The sequence below is a fragment of the Vigna radiata genome, unplaced genomic scaffold (genome assembly GCF_000741045.1).
Source record: "Vigna radiata var. radiata cultivar VC1973A unplaced genomic scaffold, Vradiata_ver6 scaffold_215, whole genome shotgun sequence".
In the NCBI taxonomy this organism is placed as follows: Eukaryota; Viridiplantae; Streptophyta; class Magnoliopsida; order Fabales; family Fabaceae; genus Vigna; species Vigna radiata.
In genome coordinates, this window is record NW_014541783.1 from 505,535 (window position 1) to 527,562 (window position 22,028).

General features: G+C 33.0%; 3 protein-coding genes across 13 annotated transcripts; 1 reads left to right on the forward strand and 2 right to left on the reverse strand.

Annotated features, from left to right (window-relative positions):
• Positions 1-1,750: 1,750 nt before the first annotated feature.
• Positions 1,751-3,887, reverse strand: LOC106778166 (soluble inorganic pyrophosphatase 1). The gene is made up of 9 exons (XM_014666094.2): positions 3,744-3,887; positions 3,411-3,546; positions 3,292-3,320; positions 2,976-3,041; positions 2,737-2,844; positions 2,530-2,595; positions 2,343-2,463; positions 2,070-2,151; positions 1,751-1,907 (listed from the first exon to the last, which is right to left on the reverse strand). Exons 2-9 carry the CDS (start codon positions 3,535-3,537, stop codon positions 1,865-1,867), a joined length of 642 nt encoding a protein of 213 aa, XP_014521580.2. The 5' UTR covers positions 3,538-3,546; positions 3,744-3,887; the 3' UTR covers positions 1,751-1,864.
• A 2,821-nt stretch (positions 3,888-6,708) lies between these two features.
• Positions 6,709-12,056, forward strand: LOC106778181 (serine/threonine-protein kinase ATG1a). 2 transcript variants are annotated; one of them, XM_014666115.2, is made up of 13 exons: positions 6,709-7,122; positions 7,459-7,576; positions 7,878-7,936; positions 8,354-8,418; positions 8,695-8,788; positions 8,879-8,959; positions 9,043-9,154; positions 9,255-9,309; positions 9,420-9,520; positions 9,606-9,970; positions 10,500-10,794; positions 10,886-10,956; positions 11,112-12,056. In XM_014666115.2, exons 1-13 carry the CDS (start codon positions 6,886-6,888, stop codon positions 11,340-11,342), a joined length of 1,884 nt encoding a protein of 627 aa, XP_014521601.1. In that variant the 5' UTR covers positions 6,709-6,885; the 3' UTR covers positions 11,343-12,056. The 2 variants fall into 2 exon arrangements, with proteins under 2 accessions (XP_014521601.1, XP_014521602.1); XM_014666116.2 differs by having other exon boundaries at positions 9,420-9,493.
• Positions 12,057-12,114: 58 nt separating this feature from the next.
• Positions 12,115-21,765, reverse strand: LOC106778180 (protein LHY). Of its 10 annotated transcripts, none has more exons than XM_014666110.2 (9): positions 21,465-21,765; positions 21,225-21,340; positions 21,089-21,114; positions 20,646-20,843; positions 20,448-20,559; positions 20,223-20,284; positions 14,369-14,590; positions 12,839-14,272; positions 12,115-12,761 (listed from the first exon to the last, which is right to left on the reverse strand). In XM_014666110.2, the coding sequence occupies exons 4-9, from the start codon at positions 20,682-20,684 to the stop codon at positions 12,378-12,380; spliced, it is 2,253 nt and encodes a 750-aa protein (XP_014521596.1). In that variant the 5' UTR covers positions 20,685-20,843; positions 21,089-21,114; positions 21,225-21,340; positions 21,465-21,765; the 3' UTR covers positions 12,115-12,377. The 10 variants fall into 10 exon arrangements, with proteins under 10 accessions (XP_014521596.1, XP_014521595.1, XP_022631790.1 ...); XM_014666109.2 differs by having other exon boundaries at positions 21,220-21,340; XM_022776069.1 differs by having other exon boundaries at positions 21,072-21,114; positions 21,220-21,340.
• Between the last annotated feature and the right edge of the window lie 263 nt (positions 21,766-22,028).

Sequence of the window (22,028 nt, forward strand, 5' to 3'; positions counted from 1 at the left end):
CGGTCACCAAATGTTGCTCCAAAGGTTGACTTAATAATCATTGATAATTATTGGTTATGCTTCTTCGAGCATGTGTTGGTGAATTTCACAACAACCTCCTCTTCATCTGCATGTATTGAGGAATATCTCTGATGGTTCAAAAGGGTATCTCATCCTTATTTTATTTGTGTTGTTGAGGACGACCGACCGAATTTTATACCTCAACTTCGTCAGCATCTCCCATATGACATTCCAATTTATAGGAGATCAGAGTCAAAATTTGGTTTATTGGTATGTAACCAAATAATGTTTATGTTTCTATGTTGTGAAATAATGCTAATTAATTTGTTGTTGTCGGCATTGAAGAATATTATTAGATACGTTGTAACAATCTTATAGAGAATGATTGATTGTCGTGACATAGATGAGAACATTGTAAGCTGGGTCGAACTAATAAGACATTTCAAATAGCTCGCGAAACGTCCGAAGAACATGCCTTAAACCACAATGAATATATTTTTTTTTTAAATAATGATGAATAAAAATGAAGATAGTTTGGTGAACAAAAATGAATAAAATCGTTGAAAAAGAAGAACAAGTTGAATGTTATTGAAAGAAAAAGAAAATTGAAGTTGAAAAAAAAAGAAAAGAAAACGCCTTGCTTCTTCTGAGTATGAAAATGATTTGAAGGAGCATTGTCTCAATATATATACTATTTCGCACAATAAATATATTCGATAAACAGTAATTATTAATTATCTAATTAATTTAATATTTTAGAAAGAAAATTTAGAGGTGCAGTAAGAAAGTCCGTGGCATATGTGTTCAGGCCCATTATGGAAGCTGAAGGCTAACGTTACTTAGATGAGCATTATTTTTTCACATAATATGAAACCCAACCAATGAGATGGTCTGCAAAAAATATTTTTTCTGTCTATACTAATTGTATTTGAAAACAATAAAATATTTTCAGTAATTATATATTTTTAAAATAAAACAGTGTTGCTGTTTATATATTAATTTAAGATTAGAAAAAAAAAACTCGGCTTGTTTAGAGTAGAGTATGCGTTTGGATGAACTTTTTTCATTAATTGTTTTTAGAAAGAAAAAAAAAATGGTTTGGATGAAATGTTTCACTAATATTTATTATGAAAAATAAATTAACAGCCTTATTGTGTCATGAAAACTATCTTGCTTTGAGAAAGTACAAAAGCATAGTAACATGAATTTTCTATTAATTTATTTACTTACTACTACTTTTCAGTGCAAAAAGCCTATTTTTTATTTGAGAACAAGATAAAGGTCCTAACCAACCTCAACCTCATCAAAGCAAAACAAAATAAAATCAAACTTAAAATTTACTATTTAAGTCAGAATATACCGAAGTTTATTTTAGGTTGGATTTATTATTTAATTTGTTATCCGATTATTTAGTAATATTTAGTTTTCCATTTCATATGTACATATGTCTCAACCTATATTAAAAGTTGCATATCTATTAAAGAAAAAATTTAATTTATAATAACTTTATATTACAAAACTTATAATCAAATTTTAAAATTAAGTTAAATTTAAAGTTTACCTTTTAATATTATCTATAGAACCTGACCTAATAACTTATTATCAAAATATTATTTAGAAATTGAATAATATAAGAAATATATATATATATATATATATATATATATATATATATATATATATATATATATATATATAACAAGTGGAATTCTACACAGATTGTGACTTCTTCATTTGGTAAAACAAACAAAACAAGTATTATAGTATCCAACTCAGTACAAAATACAATAAAGCTTCATGAAAATATATGGAAAAACCATCTAGAGTGTGGTTTATTCTAGCTTGTAGAGAATAGTATTTTGGTTTATCGCCTCAAAGTAAGCAGAATATACTCGGCGTAAAGATCCCTGCAACACATCAGAGACAAAGTATAGTAATAGAGAAGATAAATTAAATGATGTAGATGAATCAGATAAGCATGGTTGAGTAACTGATGTATAAGGTATACAATATTTTGTTATTGGAGACCATGAATTATGCCTCAAAACCAATTTTAACTAGATACTGACATTGAGAATTGGATGGCTTCAACAGCAGTAGATGCAGGTAAAAAGTCATTAACTGCTACCTCCTTGTTCTCATTCTTCTTGTCTTTAACAATATGTTAAGAAATTAATGCACTTAATTCTTTTATGGAAATGCAAATTCAGCTTAAAGAATTTGCACATAATTTTCTGCTTTAAGCTTTTAATTTCAAAAGGAAAAACTGAATAGAACTGTTTGATAAAAAGTTAAAGAATGAAAAGATGAAGTAAAGGTAGAGAAAGATTTTTTAAGGATACAATCTTCAAAGAAACGTCTAATCTCAGAGAGGCGATGAGGTGCAAGTTCTTTCAAGTCAGTGTAGTGTTTATACTCAGGATCATCAGCACATACAGCAATAATTTTATCATCCTTCTCTCCCTGTAATTGGATCAACCTGTTATTCTTCAAATGGTTTAAACAAACCAAAAGGACAACAAATTATACCTGATCAATCATAGGCATGAGTCCAATGGCCCTGGCTCTTAGGAAACAACCAGGAAGAACTGGCTCCTACCAATCAAAAACCTTGTTGCTATATATAACTCAAACATTCTCATCAAACTATAACTACTATATCTAAGAACATAATATATATATATGGCTAAAGCAGCATTTCAGTTTGTGACGTCTTTTGAATGGATATGAATTTACCTGCATCAGAACCAAGACATCAAGTGGATCATTGTCTTCACATAGAGTTCTTGGGATGAAACCGTAGTTATGAGGATAAACAACTGATGAGTACAATATTCGATCAACCTGATAATTGTTTAGATGGTGAGAATATGAAGATACAGCAGAAACAAATGCCAGATTTCTCTGTAAAATCCTTTTTAGATCACAACACCACATACTTCCATTTCAAAACCAAAAAGGAAATCGATTCATACCTTGATTAATCCAGTTTTCTTGTCAAGTTCGTATTTGACCTTGCTTCCTTTAGTGATCTCCACAACCTATAAATACCATCTAAGCTAGTAAGCATTGAATACAAGCATCAACAACATATGTAGTTTTTCATGAATGTTGTCATTGGAAAACATAAACCAATGCAGATTTCAAAAATACTATAATGCATAGATAGATCAATCTTTTAAGGGTGTAAAGGTGTTAAGAGTTACAGGATTTACAGCAATCAGTGTGGTGTTTATGAATCAAGAAAATAATGCAGAATTGTGGACCTTGTTTTCCATTATCAGAACTTACACAATTAAAAATCATAGGTGCCCCAGGTCCTGCAAATGAAACCTAAGAACATAAACTACTCTTCTTCTGTGGTGTAATATAATATAACATCAAACCAAACCAATCCCTGAACAAGATACCAATTTCAAGATCATGCCAAGGGTGAGCAGCAACTGATCTCCTAGACAAAGATGACAGAATCCTTTCATTTAATTTAGGAGCTGAACGAGTTTCACGACCTTCTTCACCATTCTCCTCAGTACTCATCTTCAAAGACTAAACACAGCAAAGTCATGTTCATAACATTAACAATAAGTGGCAATAGAAACTAAACATCTGCATACTTTATTGAAAATATGAATCTACCCTAAATGGCCACGAAACTCAGAAAAGAAGCATGATATCTTATATGCACATTAATTAACAAAATAAATTATATAATTATAAAGTTTAGAACAGAAGAAGTAACATACCTTGAACAATATAGTATATGAAAATAGTGTTGAAAGAAGATAAAAGAGATCTGAGAAAGAAGATGATGATTTGTTGTGTGTATATATAGAGAGGTCAAGGGAAGAAGAAGACTGTGTTTGCACGAGAGACAACTATGCTTACCATTCCACCTGTTCTTTGGAACTTTCAAAAGACAATTTCTAGCCAATTAAAAACCAAAACAAAACAGAACACATGTACTCTTATTTTATTAATTTTTTCATATGTTTTTATATGATGTCTGAAGAGAAATAATTAAAAAAAAAACATGTTAAAATATAAAAGTCGTTTAATGTTTTTTTTAAAGTAATTACAGTCTTTAAAAAATTAATAATTATGTTATTCAAATGGTAACAAACTTTACATACTAGTAAGTTACAGAAAAAAAAATTAATTATGAAATGATTATAAAAGGATGAAAAGCTATTTTAATTCCAGCCTTCAGAATTTCTAGCAAGACTTGTTGCTTTTCTGTTTTAATTTTAAAATCTTAGTCACATGACTTTGTCAAGATATGTGAGACATAAAGCAATCTTGAATTATTGTTTTGTTTATTTTAATCACAACATATTATTTTTGAAACAAATTTGAAATAGAAACATATCTATTTGATGACAATAATAACTATAACTAATAGTTGATAAAGGATGACGAATTTTTTAAATTATCCAAAAATAGGAGAAGAATAATTTTTTATTGTTTAAGAAAGGCGAAAATATTTGAGAAGAATGTTACATAAATTAACTATAAAAAAAAGTTTTCTAAAGATAACATTGACTTTAAAGCACCTGAACTTTGGTTTTATGCTTATCCATTGCAATTTAAACTAAAACTTTACACATGTACATATTAAATTGTTTATATCATTGTATTTATTTAAAAATTAAATTTTGTATCATTCAATGTCTTTCATTATTTTGATTTATATATGTTTATATGGTTGAATTTATAACTACTCTACAATCACTCCACTTGAAAAACAAAATGTTAATTGAATTTGATAATGTCTAAAATTAAATATAAAATGAATGTGTCAACAATGTGTTAAGTAGAAAACCTAGTATATAGTTTTAGGTTGACTTGGAGATTCATGGGTGGGAATTTAATTCCTCTAAATGATATAATAAACCTTAAAACATAAAGTATATTTTGTAATTGTTAATTTAAAAATATTAAATATGTTTTTAGTTTCAATAAAAATTAAAATTAATTTATTTTTAAAACTTTAACTCAACTTAATAAAATTTAATTGTTTTAACTAAATTTTATTAATCAATATACTAAACAATTTAAGTATTACTACATTTTTTAAAATTATTTTAAAAATTAAAATAATAAATCACTCAAATATTATCGTAATATTTAAAATATAAAATAATTTAACAAAGATTAAAAAATTAAATTCATGTATTTTTAAAATTGAAACTAAATTAAACTAAAATTTTAAAAATAAACTAATTTTAATTTTTATTTAAATTAAGAAATAAAAACATATTTAATTTTTAAAAAATTATAAAACTAATAAATTTCTTGGTCAAGGATGTGGTAAAACAATGAAATTGCAGTGATAATAATTTATTCTTGTTAATTGAATTTGAACAATGATAATCTTTTTTTACTTAGTAAGTAATATTCAATTATATTTCTTTCTCCATTTAATATTTACTATATTAAATATGAAATGATTGAAGAGATAAGGTTAACAAAATAAATATATTTGAACTAAGACATGCATTTTTATTGACATGAAGTTAATTTAAATTTAGGTTAAAACTACAATATTTTGAAATTTAGTTCACTAAAAAAGAAAATTGTTTAAGAAGAGAATAATAACCAAAACTCATTATTACTATTAATTAATGTAGGTTTATATATATATATATATATATATATATATATATTATTTTATTTATTACGATAATGTATTTATTACTATTAATTAATGTAAGTTCATATGTATAAATTTTTTATTTTATTTATTATAATAATGTATTTATGTGAATGTATTAGATTATTTAATATTATTAAAAAATCATTTATATTGCATTAACAATATATTTATGTAGTTATTTGTTACTTATCAAACTAATTATAATTGGATTAAATATTTATAGTCCTAATTATCTTTTTTGTTTCTTAAAATCTAAATAATTTTTATTGAAAACATTTTACAACTGAATAATAAATAACTATAAAAACAAGTATAATATACTGTGCAATTTAGTTCAAATGAGTTTTCAACCCAAAAATCATGATTTTAGAAATATGAAACTATACTTTTATTTATATTAATTTATAATAATATGTATCATAATTTTAAGTGCATTTCTTAATTGAAATTGAAGGAGGTTCTTAAAAAAATTAAACAGTCTGTCAAACTAGATAATATATAATTTGATTAAGAGAAAATAAATTATAAACCAATTCCAAATGTTCTCTAAAACTTCTAAATAATAACTAACCCAGACAGTTAAAATTCAGAAACAGAATTCAAAGTTATTAATTTCAAATAAATATAAATTAAATATTAATTTTATCAGAACATGAATTATCATTTTTTTTAAAAATAATATATAGTAAAAACAGTATGTGGTGTACATAAATTATTTTTCTACTTTAATAAAGACTCACTTACATTAGAAAAAATAACAGGATGTAATTATATTATTTTATATAATAAAAACATTGAATAAACTAATATATATATATATATATATATATATATATATATAATATAAGATTTGACTTTGGTCACACTATTTTCCAATTTAATTTAACATATAGGAAAGGAAAATAATCTGTGGAAACAGATTTTCAAAATTGCTCTTAGTCTGAAAACAAAAAGCAACTTTATATGTATAGAAAAATAGAAACAAAATATCAAATCAAATTAACAAAACCTGAAATCAAATCTTATATCAGGAGAAAAAGTTGGAAAAAAAAAAAAAGAAGTCTTATAAATAATAAAGAGTCGAGGTTGGTTTTTCCATTGACATTCTCTGATTTCACTGGGCAGCCTCATCTTCTCCACCCAAATGTTCAAGTTGGAATCTTTGGAGCTATTTCGAAGCTGCTATGACTCTATATAAGTATTTTGTTGAATAAAAAGTTCTAGGGGTGACGATGATAACCATGGAACCTAGAGTGATAGGGGATTACATAATGGGTCCTCCAATCGGGTCGGGTTCCTTTGCCGTGGTATGGCGTTCAAGGCACCGAGTTTCCGGTTTGGAAGTTGCGATTAAGGAGATTGATCAGAGACAACTCAGTCCTAAAGTCCAAGAACATCTTTTCAAAGAGATTTCGATTCTTAGTACCATCAAGCACCCCAACATAGTTAGACTCTTCGAGACAATTCAGGTAAGTTTTGATTTCTTAGTCAGTTGAGAATTATGCACAAACAAAGACTGAGTCTAATGGAAGAGACAAGTTTCTGGAATGAAGTGACTCACTGTTGGGAGAGATGCTCACAATTTGTATGAGACTATTTTGAATAGAATTATCTCTGCATAAAAAATAAAAAAGTAACTTTTTTTTTGTCTGTAATATTGTTGTTTGAAATAATGTGGGATTTACTTGTGTTGAAAATATGTCTATATTTAGTATTGTTCAATATATGGAATAGAACTGAGTTCAAAGTTGGAATATTCTTGTTTTGAAAGAAGAATGAGTGTGTCTTTGTTGTTGTGGTTTAAGACCAATGACAGGATTTACCTTGTTTTGGAGTATTGTGCTGGTGGGGACCTTGCTGTTTACATTCAACGCCATGGCAAGGTTTCTGAGACGGTTGCACGCCATTTCATGAGACAATTGGGTTAGTGATTGTTTTTCAATCATTTGATCTTTTCTATACTAATTCTTTCCGGTGGACTATTTTGGCTGTTTGCTATTTCTTTTGTGACATATCTTACTATGGATTATTTCATTTTGCTTATTAATATAGGTGTTTCCAATTTCATTTTGTTTATTAATATAGGTTTTTCCAATTTTTGTACTTTCTTAATGGTTATGTTTTTTTGCTTGTACTAAACTTGGTGATCTGTTTTATCATGCTATTCATTCAATGGTAAGCAATGGGTAAATTTCTATAGTTTATAATCTGGGTGTTCTTGTAGCTGCCGGGTTACAGGTGCTTCAGGAAAAGAACCTCATTCACAGAGATTTAAAACCACAGGTATCTCACTGTATTTTGTGATGTTGTAAAAGTAGTTACTAATATATGTTTGCCTTGGTGTATTTTAATTTATTGTCACTGTTAATTATTGTATTACTTGCTGGGAACTCTTGTTTTTCCCTTTACCTATGAGGTTTTAATAATTTTTACATGAAATCATCAATTTATCATAGCTTCATACCTGTAGCGAAAAGTACACAGTAAATAACAAACGGACGAGTACATACAAGTAGAGAAGGGAAAACTTTTGAAACTTGTGAAACCACTTAGTTCAGAAATCATATATCGGTATGTAATATGTTACAAATTATAAATCTATATAATTAACTACTTTTGAACTCATAATTGGTTTATGTATTATTGCACACATATCAATTCATTTGTCATGTCTTTATTTTTCCCCTCCTAAATATGCAGAATTTACTATTGGCAACCACTGCAGCCACACCAATTATGAAAATAGGAGATTTTGGTTTTGCAAGGTATGATGGTTTCTCGGATGTTAAACAATGGAAACAAAATTTTTCCCTCTGTTGCTGTTATAATCCGGAACAACTCAATACTTCTTTTTTTCCTTTTCTGATGTTTTATTTATTGCTCATCAACTCTGTATAATATCTCTGTTTTAGTTTTATATGTAAAGTATTCAAATGTTTGTCATATTTGGTAATTGTTTTTCTTCAATCTGGTTGAAGCAATAAGGTAAAAAAACATGAATTTCTTGCAAAGGGTAGTTTCCTGATGTATCATTGTTCTAGGTCTCTCACACCCCAGAGTTTGGCTGATACACTATGTGGTTCACCTTATTACATGGCTCCAGAGATTATTGAGAATCAAAAGTATGATGCCAAGGTGACGAAAGATATAACTGGAATCAAATTCTAATTGCTAACATCTGTTATTGTTTTGTTCATAAAGATATGAATCATATTGTGGATGCAGGCTGATTTATGGAGTGTTGGAGCAATTTTGTATCAACTAGTGATTGGGAGGCTACCATTTGATGGAAATACTCAATATCAGGTTTTGAGAAGGAACAATCAGTATTTCTTTTGGTAAATAGTCATGTGTCTTTCTTTTTTTCTTATCATAATTTTTTGTTACAGCTTTTTCAAAATATTTTGGCATCCACTGAACTGTACTTTCCACCAGAGGCATTAGAAGAGCTACATTCTGATTGCTTGGATCTTTGCAGAAACCTCTTACGTCAAAATCCAGGTATTCATTGTAACTTCATGTCATGGACATACATGTATTTTTAATAACAATTGGTTAGAGCTTATTCTAGAAAACTTTAATGTTATGCTGTAATATGCAGATGAGAGATTAACATTCAAGGCATTCTTCAACCACAATTTTCTTCAGAATTCCAGGTCATTATTCTTTAATTTCTTTTTTTTTTCTTCTTCAGTTCTTGTATCCTGTTGCATTTCTCTCAATACATAGCTATTTGTAGTGATTTCTTGTCATTCATAATTTATAGGTCAACCGTAGGAAAATTGACTGTTCATCAATCAGGTGGCTCTCTGTCCGAGATGTCTCCAACTATTGCAAGTGGTAAGATGGGGAAGGCTGTTGATGCTGGTACTCATTTGTCATATCCTGTATGCTGTATTCTCATATTTACATTGTTTTCTTTACAGTTTCTAATACTTGCTTTTGTATTCAGATTCCCGTTTAATGCAGTCTGTAGAGAAAGACTATGTACTTGTTCATTCCCATTTTGCATCATTGGAGGCTTTTTCTGACTACTTTGATGCATCTGTTCAAGATGGTTCCTTATACAGTATTTCTCAAACTCATTCAAAGATTGCTAATCCGGATATTGGAGTTCCAAAACAAACAACGGATCTGACGTCTTCCTCCAGTAGAGGATTAGAGAATCTAGAAAGCAATAAACTTGAGGCATGTGTGGCATCATGTGAATTTACTGCTTTAAGGGAAGAGCATGAAATTTCCTCACTGCAACCTTCAAACAGGTTAAAATTGTTGCATGAGTATGGGAAGATCCTTAAAGAACTTTCGCAACAACAGGTCAGTTTATGTTCAGTAAACCCAAGGTCACCACATTAATATTTTCAGATAATAGTTTGAAATTTTAAATGAAAAAAAAAAGGTTGTTATTGACTTTTTCTCTTGATGGCATGATCCCATATCTAACTATTGAGTTCTTATATTCCTTTGAATTGTTTCAGTTCTTTTCTCTGCCAGTGTCATATGAATTGTTTCAGCATTACATATCAGAATGATAACCAGCCATGTTTGAATGAATTCTTTTTCATAGTTAATTTGTAGTTTTCCTATTGGATTCTATTAGCTTGCAAATTGGTTGAATGCTCCTTAGGGTCTGTTTGGATGAACTTGTAAACAAAAATTAGAAGTAAAAAGTGAAATTGACTTCTCTTTATATTAAAATTATATCATGAATTAAATAATTTGTAGAAATTCTCTCGTAGTTTCTAAAATTTTTTATTTAACTTGTACATAAGGTAAATTTAGCTCATGGAAAAGCCAATCTTAATGTTCCATAATCAATCTAAATTTTAATGGTTATTTGGTGCAGTATGATAAAGGACTGTATCTAGAGTCACTTGCAGTTGAGTTGGTGATTCTGGCGATATGGAAGAAGGCTTTAGAAATCTGTAACTCTTGGATGGCCTCCCTTACTACTAGTGGGTTGCCTGAAAGCAGTTCAACTAACGAATCTATATCTTCAAGTAATGTGGAGTTACCACAGACTTCAGAACTGAAAATAAATTTTAGTGATCCTCCATCTGTCTCCATGTGGGCCAAACATGAGTTTGTTCTTGCTGTTGATCGTGCTGAAAAACTATCATGTCGTGTTCAAAATATGGATGGTAGGATTTCTTTATGTTTCTGAACTTAAAATCCTTTCATGTCGTCTAAAGATATAATAATGTTAACTATTTACTCCCAAAAACATTGCAGGAGCTGCTGAGATGCCAGATGCAATGGAAATTATATTCCAAACCGCTCTTTCAATCGGGACAAGTGGTGCGGTAAGTAGCCTAATATTCTTCACTTTTAGATTTCCTTCCAAACTTGCAATCTTCCTCAAAGAGCATATACACGTAAAAATGTGATCTTTATAAAATAATCAGCACTTGCCTGAGTAGGTAAATGAATATTTTTTCTTTTTTGCCATTTTTTTTAGGTAGATGAATATATGGAGAACAGAGATAGGGCTAGTGCATCTTACTCAAGAGCGATGCTGCTACTTTCATTTTTGGTGAGAGAAGCAGAGAACCTTCCACTGAACCCACCATTTTCACTCATTGCTACTAATAAAGAGAGAATCTTACAATACATTTACACATTACAGTCTCGTAAGAAATCTTCGTCGGAGTCCTCTTCAAATAAACTACTTTCACTTACATCAAAGTAGATGTAACGAGGGTTGTTATATAACTAACTATCATGGCCATGTAAAGGGGACTTGCCTTTGCTGCATGATTTTATGTATATAATGATAATTCTTTGACATGGGAATTTGTAAATATTGTATAGCTCATAGTTCTATACAATTTTGAAAACACTATCACCAATGAATTGAAATTTCTTGGGGAAAATTATATTTAGATTTCACTTAGAAAAATTTCCCTCTTGCAAATCTGATGAACGAGTTGTTTTAAAAACATTTCAAAAATATGACGAGCAGGTTTTTTTAAAGAAAATTTTGTTTTATTAGTGTAATAAATCATGTCTAGCTTCTTTGTCTTTGTTCCACACCATGAACTTTCTATAATTGGTTTCTTAACGTACAAAATGCAAAAGGAAGAAATTGTTGGTAGAGGAAATACAGCCAGCTTAGTAACCACAAGCAATTTAGATTTATTATTTCGATATCGCAGGTTTTCGTTTCAACATAGAATTTGATGAAAGAAATATTACGAAACATACTGATAAAAAGATAGAAAATTAAGATTGAGAATTTGCTAACATCTTTGAGGAGCAAAAAAACTTCGAAGTCTAAAACGGAAAAAAGAAAATCACTTCAGTCACATTCATCGTAATGCATCTACCACATCGACATGCAGGCATTCTGAAAACATTATGGTTAAATCTGAGCTGGTTTTAAAGAAAAATAAAATACTTCATAGATAGATGCAAAACAATTCAAGTAAAACGTGGAAAGTGGCTGAATGAAGGAGCATAAATTACTTAATGTTCAGGCTCAAACAATACTTAATGTTTCTTATCTAAAGTCTATTTAGCAGAGTTTAACAGCATTAACACCAATCCAAGATAGTAAAAGAGCGTACACAGTAATTTAATATGGTACACACATCTACACGACAAGTTTCGTGAGCTGCAGAATTAGAAATAAACAATATAGGTACACCGTTGAGGGGGATTAAGAAATGATATGCAAAAACCAAAGGTTGCCTTTATGTTATTGCATGCATGCATGTACCAAACCTCAAGTCGAAGTATCCCCTTCCAAACGTATTCTTTTACAACCTTTCTCTTCACCTTGATTGCTCGCTCCAATCCTATTTTCCTTGGCCTCCATGGAACATCTTTTGTAGGGTTTAAAGCCTGTTCGACGAGTCTTAAGCTTTCCTTGTCCAAGCCCTAAGGTTAACAGTCCCACGTTATTTTCTACAAATGGCGGATTTTTCTGCATTGGTTTATAGTTAGAACTGCATTTCTTGCTGTCAAGGTCTTCATTTCTGTCATCTATGGTTTGCTGGTTATCATTGGTGATGATGCCCATTTGGTCCTTATTCTTTAAAGCATGAGGAGGTGAAAAGCTTTGAGGCAACACCTCTCTGGAGAACAAAGCCTGAAAGGCTAGTTTCCCCTGAAAACAAGTAGAATGAGAAGAGTTGCAACATATAAAAATATTGTATCAAGATTTCATTAAGGTAACTGGGATACCTCTTCAGAGACCTCTTTCCAAGAATCAGTAAGGTTGCAAATGCTTCTACGACGATTACTAAACTCAAGGGCTAAATGGTTAGCATCGGGTGTTTCAGGCTCTTCCTTCCCTTTCTCATCCTTCCCTAGTGCATCAGTTTCCACATCGCTGCTTGAGGCTGTGTTGGAACCACACGAGGAACGGTCAACCTGTTTTCTGCCTTTCGTTTTGTTGGAATCAAGGTGCTCAGAAATTATTTCGTTCGTCTCATGATCGGTAGCCTTTGGTGAAGTATTTAACTTGGCATCTCCACTCTCAGAATCTGATGAAATGACAGCTAGTGATTTTGAAGCTGAATGTTGAGCTTGAGGAGCTTCCGAGTATTCTGGATGCATCATCTGATCATGCAGAGGAGGATTTTGTAGAGTACTCTTTTCTTGGTCTGCCTTTAGAGATGGTGTTTCAGCAGTATTCATTGATGCGACTGGAGTCACAGATGCAGGAGGACAAGCAAAAGCAGTATGAAGAGGAGCACACAAAGGAAGCAGTCCATGAGCTGCCCACCACGCAGTTGCAGCAGCCACAGTAGCAGCTGCAATAGCTGCAACGCTTGGAGGGGAACCAATTTGTCTAGATGTGAAACCTCCTTGAGAGCACCTAGGAGAATCTGCTGAAGTCTCTGGATTTGCATAGGGCCAAAATGTAGCAGCGAAACTTGCTGCAGCATGGGCTGCTGGGTTTTGCAGCAAGGTAGAGACAATAAGATTAGAAAATGTGGAAGACATGTGAAGAAATGATTGGTAATCGTCCTGGTTGTGTTGGGTGAAGGGAGGATACGGAAGAAATGATTGATGAGCAGAAGATCGTGCTGTGTTATTTTGACTTTCTCTTGTGTTCGATGGTGCTGAATTGGTGAAAAGATGTGGTTGCCCATTAGCCCCTCCTATTGGCTGAAACATGCAGTCTCGAAACAGCATATCTTGTGATGGATTTTGAGTACATGTTCCAAGGTTCCCGTCAACAACGTGCACAGTTACATGTCTAGGGTAATTCTGATTATTGCCTTGCATTCCTTCTATTGTTAATGCACTATCGAGACCATCTGTTTTCTCATTTTGAACCAATTTCATTTGTAAAGCATCAGAATTCTCTAACGTGGAGTTTTTACTAGTTCCATTTGCCTGTTTTCCATCATTGATCTCCAAATTCCCATTTTCAAGTTCAACAGTCAGAAATGATTCAGTTTTTTCATCTCGAGTTATCACCTCTTTCGCTGAAGTTGTAATCTCCTTGAATACGCATGAATTTCCCAGCGGCACTGACATAGATATTGAACTCCTGTTTGCTGAAGATAGAGAGGAACATGGTACCTCCTGGATAACTGTAAATACTTTTGAGCAGTTCTCATCCTTATTTTCCTTTACTGTTGTTGGCCCCTCGTCTAAATCATAAATCTAATAGAATAAGGAAAAGGCTGAATTATGTTACTGACCAAGGAAGCTGAAAAAAAAAATGTGTGAAATTGAAATCTATATATAAAAAATATTAACCTCCGGAAGTGGTTCTTTTTCCAAGTCCAGTGCTTGGTTGTCATGTGAAGATTCGACTAAATTGAGCTTTCCATCCTTTGCTCCACTATGTAATGTTGCAGTACCAATTCTGGTCTTCCGAGGATAGGGATTGCTTGGTTTTCTTTTGGGCCGTGGAGGGGGAATATCTATATCAAGAGCTTGTCCAATTGGAACACCCTTTACAAGGGCTTCTTTCTCCAACTGGAAGTAAAAGTCCAAATGGTATTCTCAGCAAGTGAAGTTTCATATAAACCATTAAAAGCATTTACTGGAGTGTGATAGCGTTTGTTCTAAAGAATTTTCAAAATACTCTTTGTATAATAGAAACGCATCAGTTTATTCAAGCACGAAAGCTTAGATAGGAAAGCATCCAGAAATATTGTTCAACGAAGTTGAGGACAAAAAATCAGCTGTGGATGTAATCAAGATGCATATGGATTTGATGGCCGCAAACTGATTGTAGTTTAAATAAAAAGATGTATGTCAACATTAGTGTAATCCAAACATGTAGGAAGCTGTCGGCATTACAAAATCATAGCCCTATGAAAGTCCATGGTGGTAACAGTTCCCAAAATTTGCAGAAGGCAGCACTGTTAACTTGTGTGCGAACAGAACTTGACAGGTTTAGCTTGAATACTAACTTCAGATCTTAGGAACCTATTTTCATTTTCAAAGAAATTAATTTCCTATGTTCAAAATCAAAGTTCTTTTCTATTATGTTGGTGTTTAGAACTCCAGAGGAATCAGAGCCTTGGTGATTCTTAAACCACTACAAAATATCTGCATAGGAAGTTGGAGATGGTGTCAAACCATCTATATACGAAATTTCTGTTTCGAATTCCAAGATAAATAAATAGTTCTACCTCTGGTTTAATTACAGTGGCCCTGGCTAATGAGACCAAAACCCAGTCCCAAGGGGTTGGTACAACCAATACGCTTCCTTCCCTTTTCCTTCACTATTTGCTTTACGTTCATACTTAAAGTTCCATATTTAGTTTTCTTTTCCTTTGATTTTTAACTTTTTTCAATGGGATATATAATCTCTTTTCACTAATTTTTTTAGCAACTGGTGTATAGGATGATAATTGACACCGGATGTGAGTCCACTGCCCACGAAAGCCCTCTAACTATTCTCATGCAAGCCTTGCCAAACGAGAAATTGTTATCAAAGCCTATATCCCCACCTTGAGGTTGGACTTCATAGATGCCTAATCCTGTAAAATTAACGTTTCAGATGTCCTATCCCGAAGATATTATGGGAGTTTTAAGACTCATGATCCACATCAGTTAGGTAATGGTCAAAGACAAGTATTCTTCATAAGTGATTTGAGTAATCCGCACTTCTTCAGTTAGGCCTAGTTCATTATTCATAAAACAAAATCTAATGCACTTTATTTATCTATTGTAAAGTATGAAGAATAGGCTTGAATTGGCTAACGAAAGAGGCTGTGTGTTTCTCACGTAGCACATAAATATGCATATTAATGGCCTCTCTTGTCACACTTAAACTGATCACTCTTGTTTCTGTGGTGATCCACTATACTACCAGAGGACAGCAATGTATATGTGAAAGTAATATTCTATAAAATTATGTTTAAGCATTGGACTGGTTCTTTCGGCCATACAAAAAGGTATTTGAAGAAGTTTCTCTGTTCGAATGAAATTTATAGATTTCAGATTAGGTACAACAATCTTTATTTATAGACCTGTTATCGGGCCATTAAAGTACACATTTCTTCGACATCAATCGACTCTTCCCTTTCTTTAAAAGTGTGTGTGCATATTCCATTAATCTTTATATGCTTTAGCAGTTTTTCAGGAGATAAAATACTCTTTTTCCATTTATCACTTCTGCACATAAACATGTTTTATTCATAATATGATGTCAAAGCTTGGTTTTGTTAATTCTTGAGCCCCACAAATAAGCATTCAAATTAAGCATTCTGGTTTTATTTATCGGGNTTGAGCTGCATAATGGTAATTAAATATGATGTCAAAGCTTGGTTTTGTTAATTCTTGAGCCCCACAAATAAGCATTCAAATTAAGCTTTCTGGTTTTTTTTATCGGGGTTGAGCTCATATATGAATTTGTACTAAACACTGTTCAATTCCATGTCAGTTCAGGCGTGAGTATTTGACTATAGGGGCACTTTAAACTGTTTACGCATGCCCCTGCGCTCAATCGCACACATTTAGTTGTATTTTTTCTGCCAGTCGGTCTAGTAGTCATAGCTTTGAGCAGTTTTATTCTGTGACAATAGCACAGTGAAATATTCACTAAAATAACCACAGTTAAATGGAAAAAAGAGCACAAATGATTGATGGGTTTCGGATGTTAGCATAACTGACATGTCAAAGTTTATAATGATGCTTAATATGATCTTATTTGAAAAAAAATGGAGGCTGGTTTGACCAAGATAATCAAATTGATCATCTTGCCAAACCAGCCCCCATATTGAAATGTGGAAATTCTTTTCCAAGGGAGAGGGATATAGAGCATTTACACATTTATTGTCCATCTTTGAACTAATAATAAGCAATAATATTTAGCTTTTAGCACTCAAATTATATAGACATTAAGCTCTTCCACAAATTAGCATGAGCAATATTGATATTCCGATAAATCGGATTGCTTAGCTATAAGATTGAAGACACTAATATAGAGGTCGTCTGGTCTTTCTGTATGACAACGCACGACAGCATCCCATAGCTAGACCTCCAGCCATCCTTTATTTCGAAGAATAAACTTTTCTAATCATATATAGATCAATATCATGATGTATAACCTAACAACCCTAATTTCCTTAAAATCATCAAGTTCTTGAAGAATCCTTATAAATTAGGAAGGCAAATAATTGTTCTAGTGAATCTAATCTATGTGGCTGTTACTCCCATGATCCATAATCAAAAATTCTACTCCACTATCAACACATCATATTAGAGTTCCGTTCCAGTATCAAACAATTTACTGTGTCACGAAACTTCCCAGTTCCCAAAGTGGGTACTGCACTCTTGTCATGGTGATCAATCAACCTGTGTATTTCCTCTAAAATGTGTTCCTGAAAAAGAAAACCACCACCGTCTGCACCTATAGAAAGAAAATATCTTGCGAACTTCATATATAGAGACTCGAGTGACTCACAAAACTTCATCAAACAGATATATAGCTCTTGTCATCCACCTCAAAGTAAAAACAAAATTTTATCTCATACACATTGCTTTCTAAAGAGCAACACTGATGTATTTGACACACCATGGACTACCAACCACTATCTTCCCCCCACCCTCAAATTTTTGCACTCACTAACCGTGTCCCTTTCCAGTTCGTACCACTGAGCCACTTCCCTAAATATGGCTTGTCTAAACCTCTATACCATTTAGCTCTGGAATCTGCAATCTACATTGTGAATTTTGTAAGCAAATCTCGTATTATTGTAACATACTCCAGTGTTGAAGGCTCATCGCCTCTCGAAGGTTTAGGTGAGGGTAACTATGCAGCCCTCCCCTTACATATATCCAAGCAGAATGCTTCTACATTGAAGCCCGTGAGTAACTAGTCACCAATACCATAGTGCAAGGCTCACCCTCTCACAACATTTTACTAAAAGGGATTCTTTTGAATAAAGCAACGTTCCTAAATTACAAACAGTCTGAAAAATTTTTCCCAAATGTTTCACAGCTGAATTTGATTAAGGGTAATATACATTTCAACAAGTAGGCAAATTGGCCAGAATATCACAGTCTACCTTCCTTCAGTTCTGCTTCAATTCCACAAATTGACCAATATCTATTCAACCACTAATTGATGGTATTGCAAGTTGCCAAAAATTTTCAGGAAGCCCTAAAGATGCCAAGCATGAGTCAATTGAATTAGATTTTACATTCCTAATGTTGGGCATAACAAATCCATCCAAAGAAATAAAGTGAACACTAAACAGGAAAACACAAGAACCCTAAAGGCCTAATCCAACGAAATACCAAACTTAATTCTGTCTTGCCTTATGACTGAATCAAACTTTGCAAGTATCGGCATAAGTGCTTGTAGGCTACGATGCTTCTTCACCACAACACAAGTATATGTTAGTTTTTCTTTTGCCATTTTTCAGAAGCAATTATCCCCAAAACTTAAATTGTCAGGTTAAGGTGACCTTGTGTTACATTTCTAACATGATCCTCACCCAGGAACCTTTCGGTCATGAAGAACGGATAATGAACAACTCCGTATACCTTGTGCTGAACTTTAACTATTTCTAAATAAGAATGGAGTCCAAAAGGATCAAACTCCCAACCACAAGGTTATAGAACCTCTAATGCCATGTTAAGAACCATATCCAATGGCATCATGTAATCCATATGTTAGAAGTAGACTTTAAGCCTAACTCAACTCCACAAAACCGGCTTGTAAGGTGAGATTTGCACCTATTTATATACTATGAATTGGCCTTATCTCTAGTCGATGTGGGGCTTCCAACACATCCCCCCCCCCCTCCCTTACGCCGAGGTATATACATCTTGAGCGTGGGACTAGACATTAATGGGTGATCCAATAGCAACCCGATAGCGGGTGAAACAATATGCACAACAAACAACAAATATCGCTAGGATAGGCTTTTAACGATGACTTTGATACCATGTTAGAAGTGGACTTTAAGCCTACCTCAATCCCACAAAATCGGCTTGTAAGGTGAGGTTTGCACCCACTTATATACTATAAATTGGCCTTATCTCTAGTCAATGTGAGACTTCCAACACCATATAATCCACATCCGTTAGGTAATGGACCTCTCTTGAATTACACTTATCTTTGAAACATGTCGAATTGTGCATGTAATCTGTTAGAATAATTACTAATAGGTATCATCATTTAGGCTAGTCTGCTAAGTCATTAATGAGTTGTACCTAGTTTTGTACCTAGAAGTCTAGTACAGACTCTTGGTATTCCATGTACTCTTGTGTTTTCATTATAAATAGAAGATAATGAGAGAGATCATATAAGCCCTCAAGAATATATTTTTATCAGTCTTTAATCTCAAGTTAATCCATATATCATGATAATCGACCTTACCTAGCTATGCTTGACAAAATGTGTCCTTTAGAGTAATGGTTCTACAGACCCCATTCTTCTCCACTAGGAACCTCTATAGTTCATTGTCTCTATATTGTTACCATGAAACTTGGCCATGACAGTCAAGTTAACTTACTACATGTATGTTTAGTAGCCAAAGATCAAACACAAAACTTTGGCCAAGACTTGATACTTTCTTTGGCTAAAATGACCTTTATCCAAATTTATTGTCCAAAACTGTCATTCACGTCTGCCTTTATATTAACATAATGTAAATAATGTTTTCTTTCGTAGTGATCTCACAAAGGAAGTTTACTTTCAGCAAATTTCACTAATGGGATTAAGAATATATTTAACTGTTGAAGCCTAAAGTTTGAACCACGCAGAGACCCACCCAACGTTGTGCTTAATTTAAAAGAATGATGGCCAACAAGAATCAAACTCTAGACAATTTAAATCACTACTATATAAGCACAGGAGGAAAACCTGAAACAGAGGAGACCATTATAGAACAGAAAATAATGTTATAGAACACTGCTTTCTTGGTGCAAGCTAAAGTATGCATCTGCTTAGGGTCTATTTGGGATGGTTGCGAGATCAGGAAAATCAGTTAATCATGACTATCGAGGATCTCTGTGTTTAAATCAATCCAAGCTCTAGAGATGTTCTAGTGACAATTTTGTTATGATTTTCTTCATTTAGGAGTTCTATTCGATTGGAGAGTATGCGATGTGATTGATAAAGAAAAGTGAGAAGGTACCCATTGACCTTTGTGAAAAACTTCTGTGCGTGGCTCCTGATTTGCACGGCAGTCTTTGTTCCTATATGCTCTGTATAGCAGAAGTGAAACACCAAGAGGGGAACAAGTCATGGAAGAAAGAAAAAAAAAGTTCCAGTCAAGAATATGGAGATTGTTTCATGCCATTTTCACTAATCTTTAGAAAGGAAGAAGGAAGGAAGATATTGAGGCAAACATGATAAACAGACAATCACCTTCTATGCGCTGCCATGCTCGTCCGTGCAGCTTCAAAGCTTCTAGAAACCTATTATGCTCCTCCTCTGTCCATCGTTCCCTTTGCTTTGTGATTGTATATGGTTTTCTCGTCTACAAAAGGCAGTTAAGCACTCAGAACACAATACCAAACTTTCCCGTACACAAGAAACTTCCACATATATCAAAATAACTCCTACCTTTACAACTACCTCTTCTCCAGAGGAGTACGCGTCCATTACAGGACGTGAGCAGCTACCGCTGCTTCAGATCTTCCCTGACAAGGAGTGGATACAGGGAATAGCGCCTTTCATTTTTTGTGACACGAAAAACAGTAAAGAGTAAAGCCGTTGTGGTGAAAGTGAGCAGACTCTGAAGAAGGTATTGTGGTGATGTTACTGCAAAAGAAACAAAGCGAGAATAATAGGAAGAGATCCGTCTCTGTTTTGTATCAGATGGAATAAGCATTCCAATTCAAATGTCACGCGTAAAATGGTACTACATAGAAGATGAAGAAAGAAAAATATTCAACAAATTTCAAGTATCACCCAAGGGGGAGAGAGAGATAGATATAGAGAGACAGCGAGAGAGACGCTTCTGCTCTGAATGAATAAAAGAAAATTTACTTAATCAGAATCCTCACCAAAACGAACTCGACAGCGCCAAAACCTTTCAAACGCGGAAAAGAGAGGGAAACTACAATTAGTATAGAAACAAAAAGAAAATCACAACATCATCAATAACAACTATTTCTATCTTCACTTTCACAGATACTTTACTAATCACTGCAAATTTCGATTCCTCCTGTTTGGTTGCCGAGAAAATATATTCACAAAGCAACTCAAAACCATCGAAATTCAACTCAACAGCGTCGCGCTGAGAGTACTGACAGCACCTGTTACATCCAAATCCAGATGAGGTAAATCCGTTCGCAGCAGTCCGGTTCAATTTTCTCGGAAACCAAACAGAACAAATAAAATAAACTAAAACAAAACAAAATAAAAAAGGAAAACGAATACCTCGGAACGAAACCATGACATTGAAGAAGAACAAGAAGAAGAACAAGAACCTCTCACGTGAGCGATCATCACCGGACACTCGTCGGAGGGCTCATTTTCCGGCAATGGCGAATCGAATAGAGTTCAGATCGGAAACCGAAAAGGAGAAAAACGAAAATTGAAAAATAGCGTGATGGAAGCAATCAGAAGAAGAAGAAGAAGAAGAGAGGTTTTGCTGAAACGAAAACAAAAACAGAACCCGAAATTGCTACACGCACACTCACCCCGAAAGTGTTTAAGCGCCAGGAGCAATCTCAGCCACTATAATTTTGTGTGGATTTATTATTTTCTTCCGAAAATTAACGACTCCTTATTTTTTTGAGACTGAGAAGACTCTGCTTATGGGAAAGCGACAAGTGGCGCCAAACTACTGGTTCTTGGTGCTGATGCTTACCTTTGCACTTTTCCTAATTTTTTTCACTTTCTTTCTCTATTTATTTTATCGGGGTGCAGCTTTTAATATTTTTCCCTAGCTCGAATCTCATCCACAAACTTCATGGCTGAGGTTTTAGGTCCGTAAAAGCG

What these genes read in the sequence shown, in the direction of transcription:
- LOC106778181 (XM_014666115.2), top strand. Translation starts at nt 6,886, where the DNA reads ATGATAACCATGGAACCTAGAGTGATAGGGGATTACATAATGGGTCCT. An exon ending in ATCAAAAGTATGATGCCAAG is followed by an intron (nt 8,789 to 8,878) that starts GTGACGAAAGAT and finishes TTGTGGATGCAG; the next exon opens with GCTGATTTATGGAGTGTTGG. An exon ending in ATGGAAATACTCAATATCAG is followed by an intron (nt 8,960 to 9,042) that starts GTTTTGAGAAGG and finishes TTTTTGTTACAG; the next exon opens with CTTTTTCAAAATATTTTGGC.
- LOC106778166 (XM_014666094.2), bottom strand. Translation starts at nt 3,537, where the DNA reads ATGAGTACTGAGGAGAATGGTGAAGAAGGTCGTGAAACTCGTTCAGCT. An exon ending in TCATGCCTATGATTGATCAG is followed by an intron (nt 2,464 to 2,529) that starts GTATAATTTGTT and finishes ATCCAATTACAG; the next exon opens with GGAGAGAAGGATGATAAAAT. An exon ending in GAAGCCATCCAATTCTCAAT is followed by an intron (nt 1,908 to 2,069) that starts GTCAGTATCTAG and finishes GATGTGTTGCAG; the next exon opens with GGATCTTTACGCCGAGTATA.
- LOC106778180 (XM_014666114.2), bottom strand. Translation starts at nt 20,684, where the DNA reads ATGGACGCGTACTCCTCTGGAGAAGAGGTAGTTGTAAAG. An exon ending in GAGAAGAGGTAGTTGTAAAG is followed by an intron (nt 20,560 to 20,645) that starts GTAGGAGTTATT and finishes TGCCTTTTGTAG; the next exon opens with ACGAGAAAACCATATACAAT. An exon ending in AAAAAGAACCACTTCCGGAG is followed by an intron (nt 14,273 to 14,368) that starts GTTAATATTTTT and finishes TTATTCTATTAG; the next exon opens with ATTTATGATTTAGACGAGGG.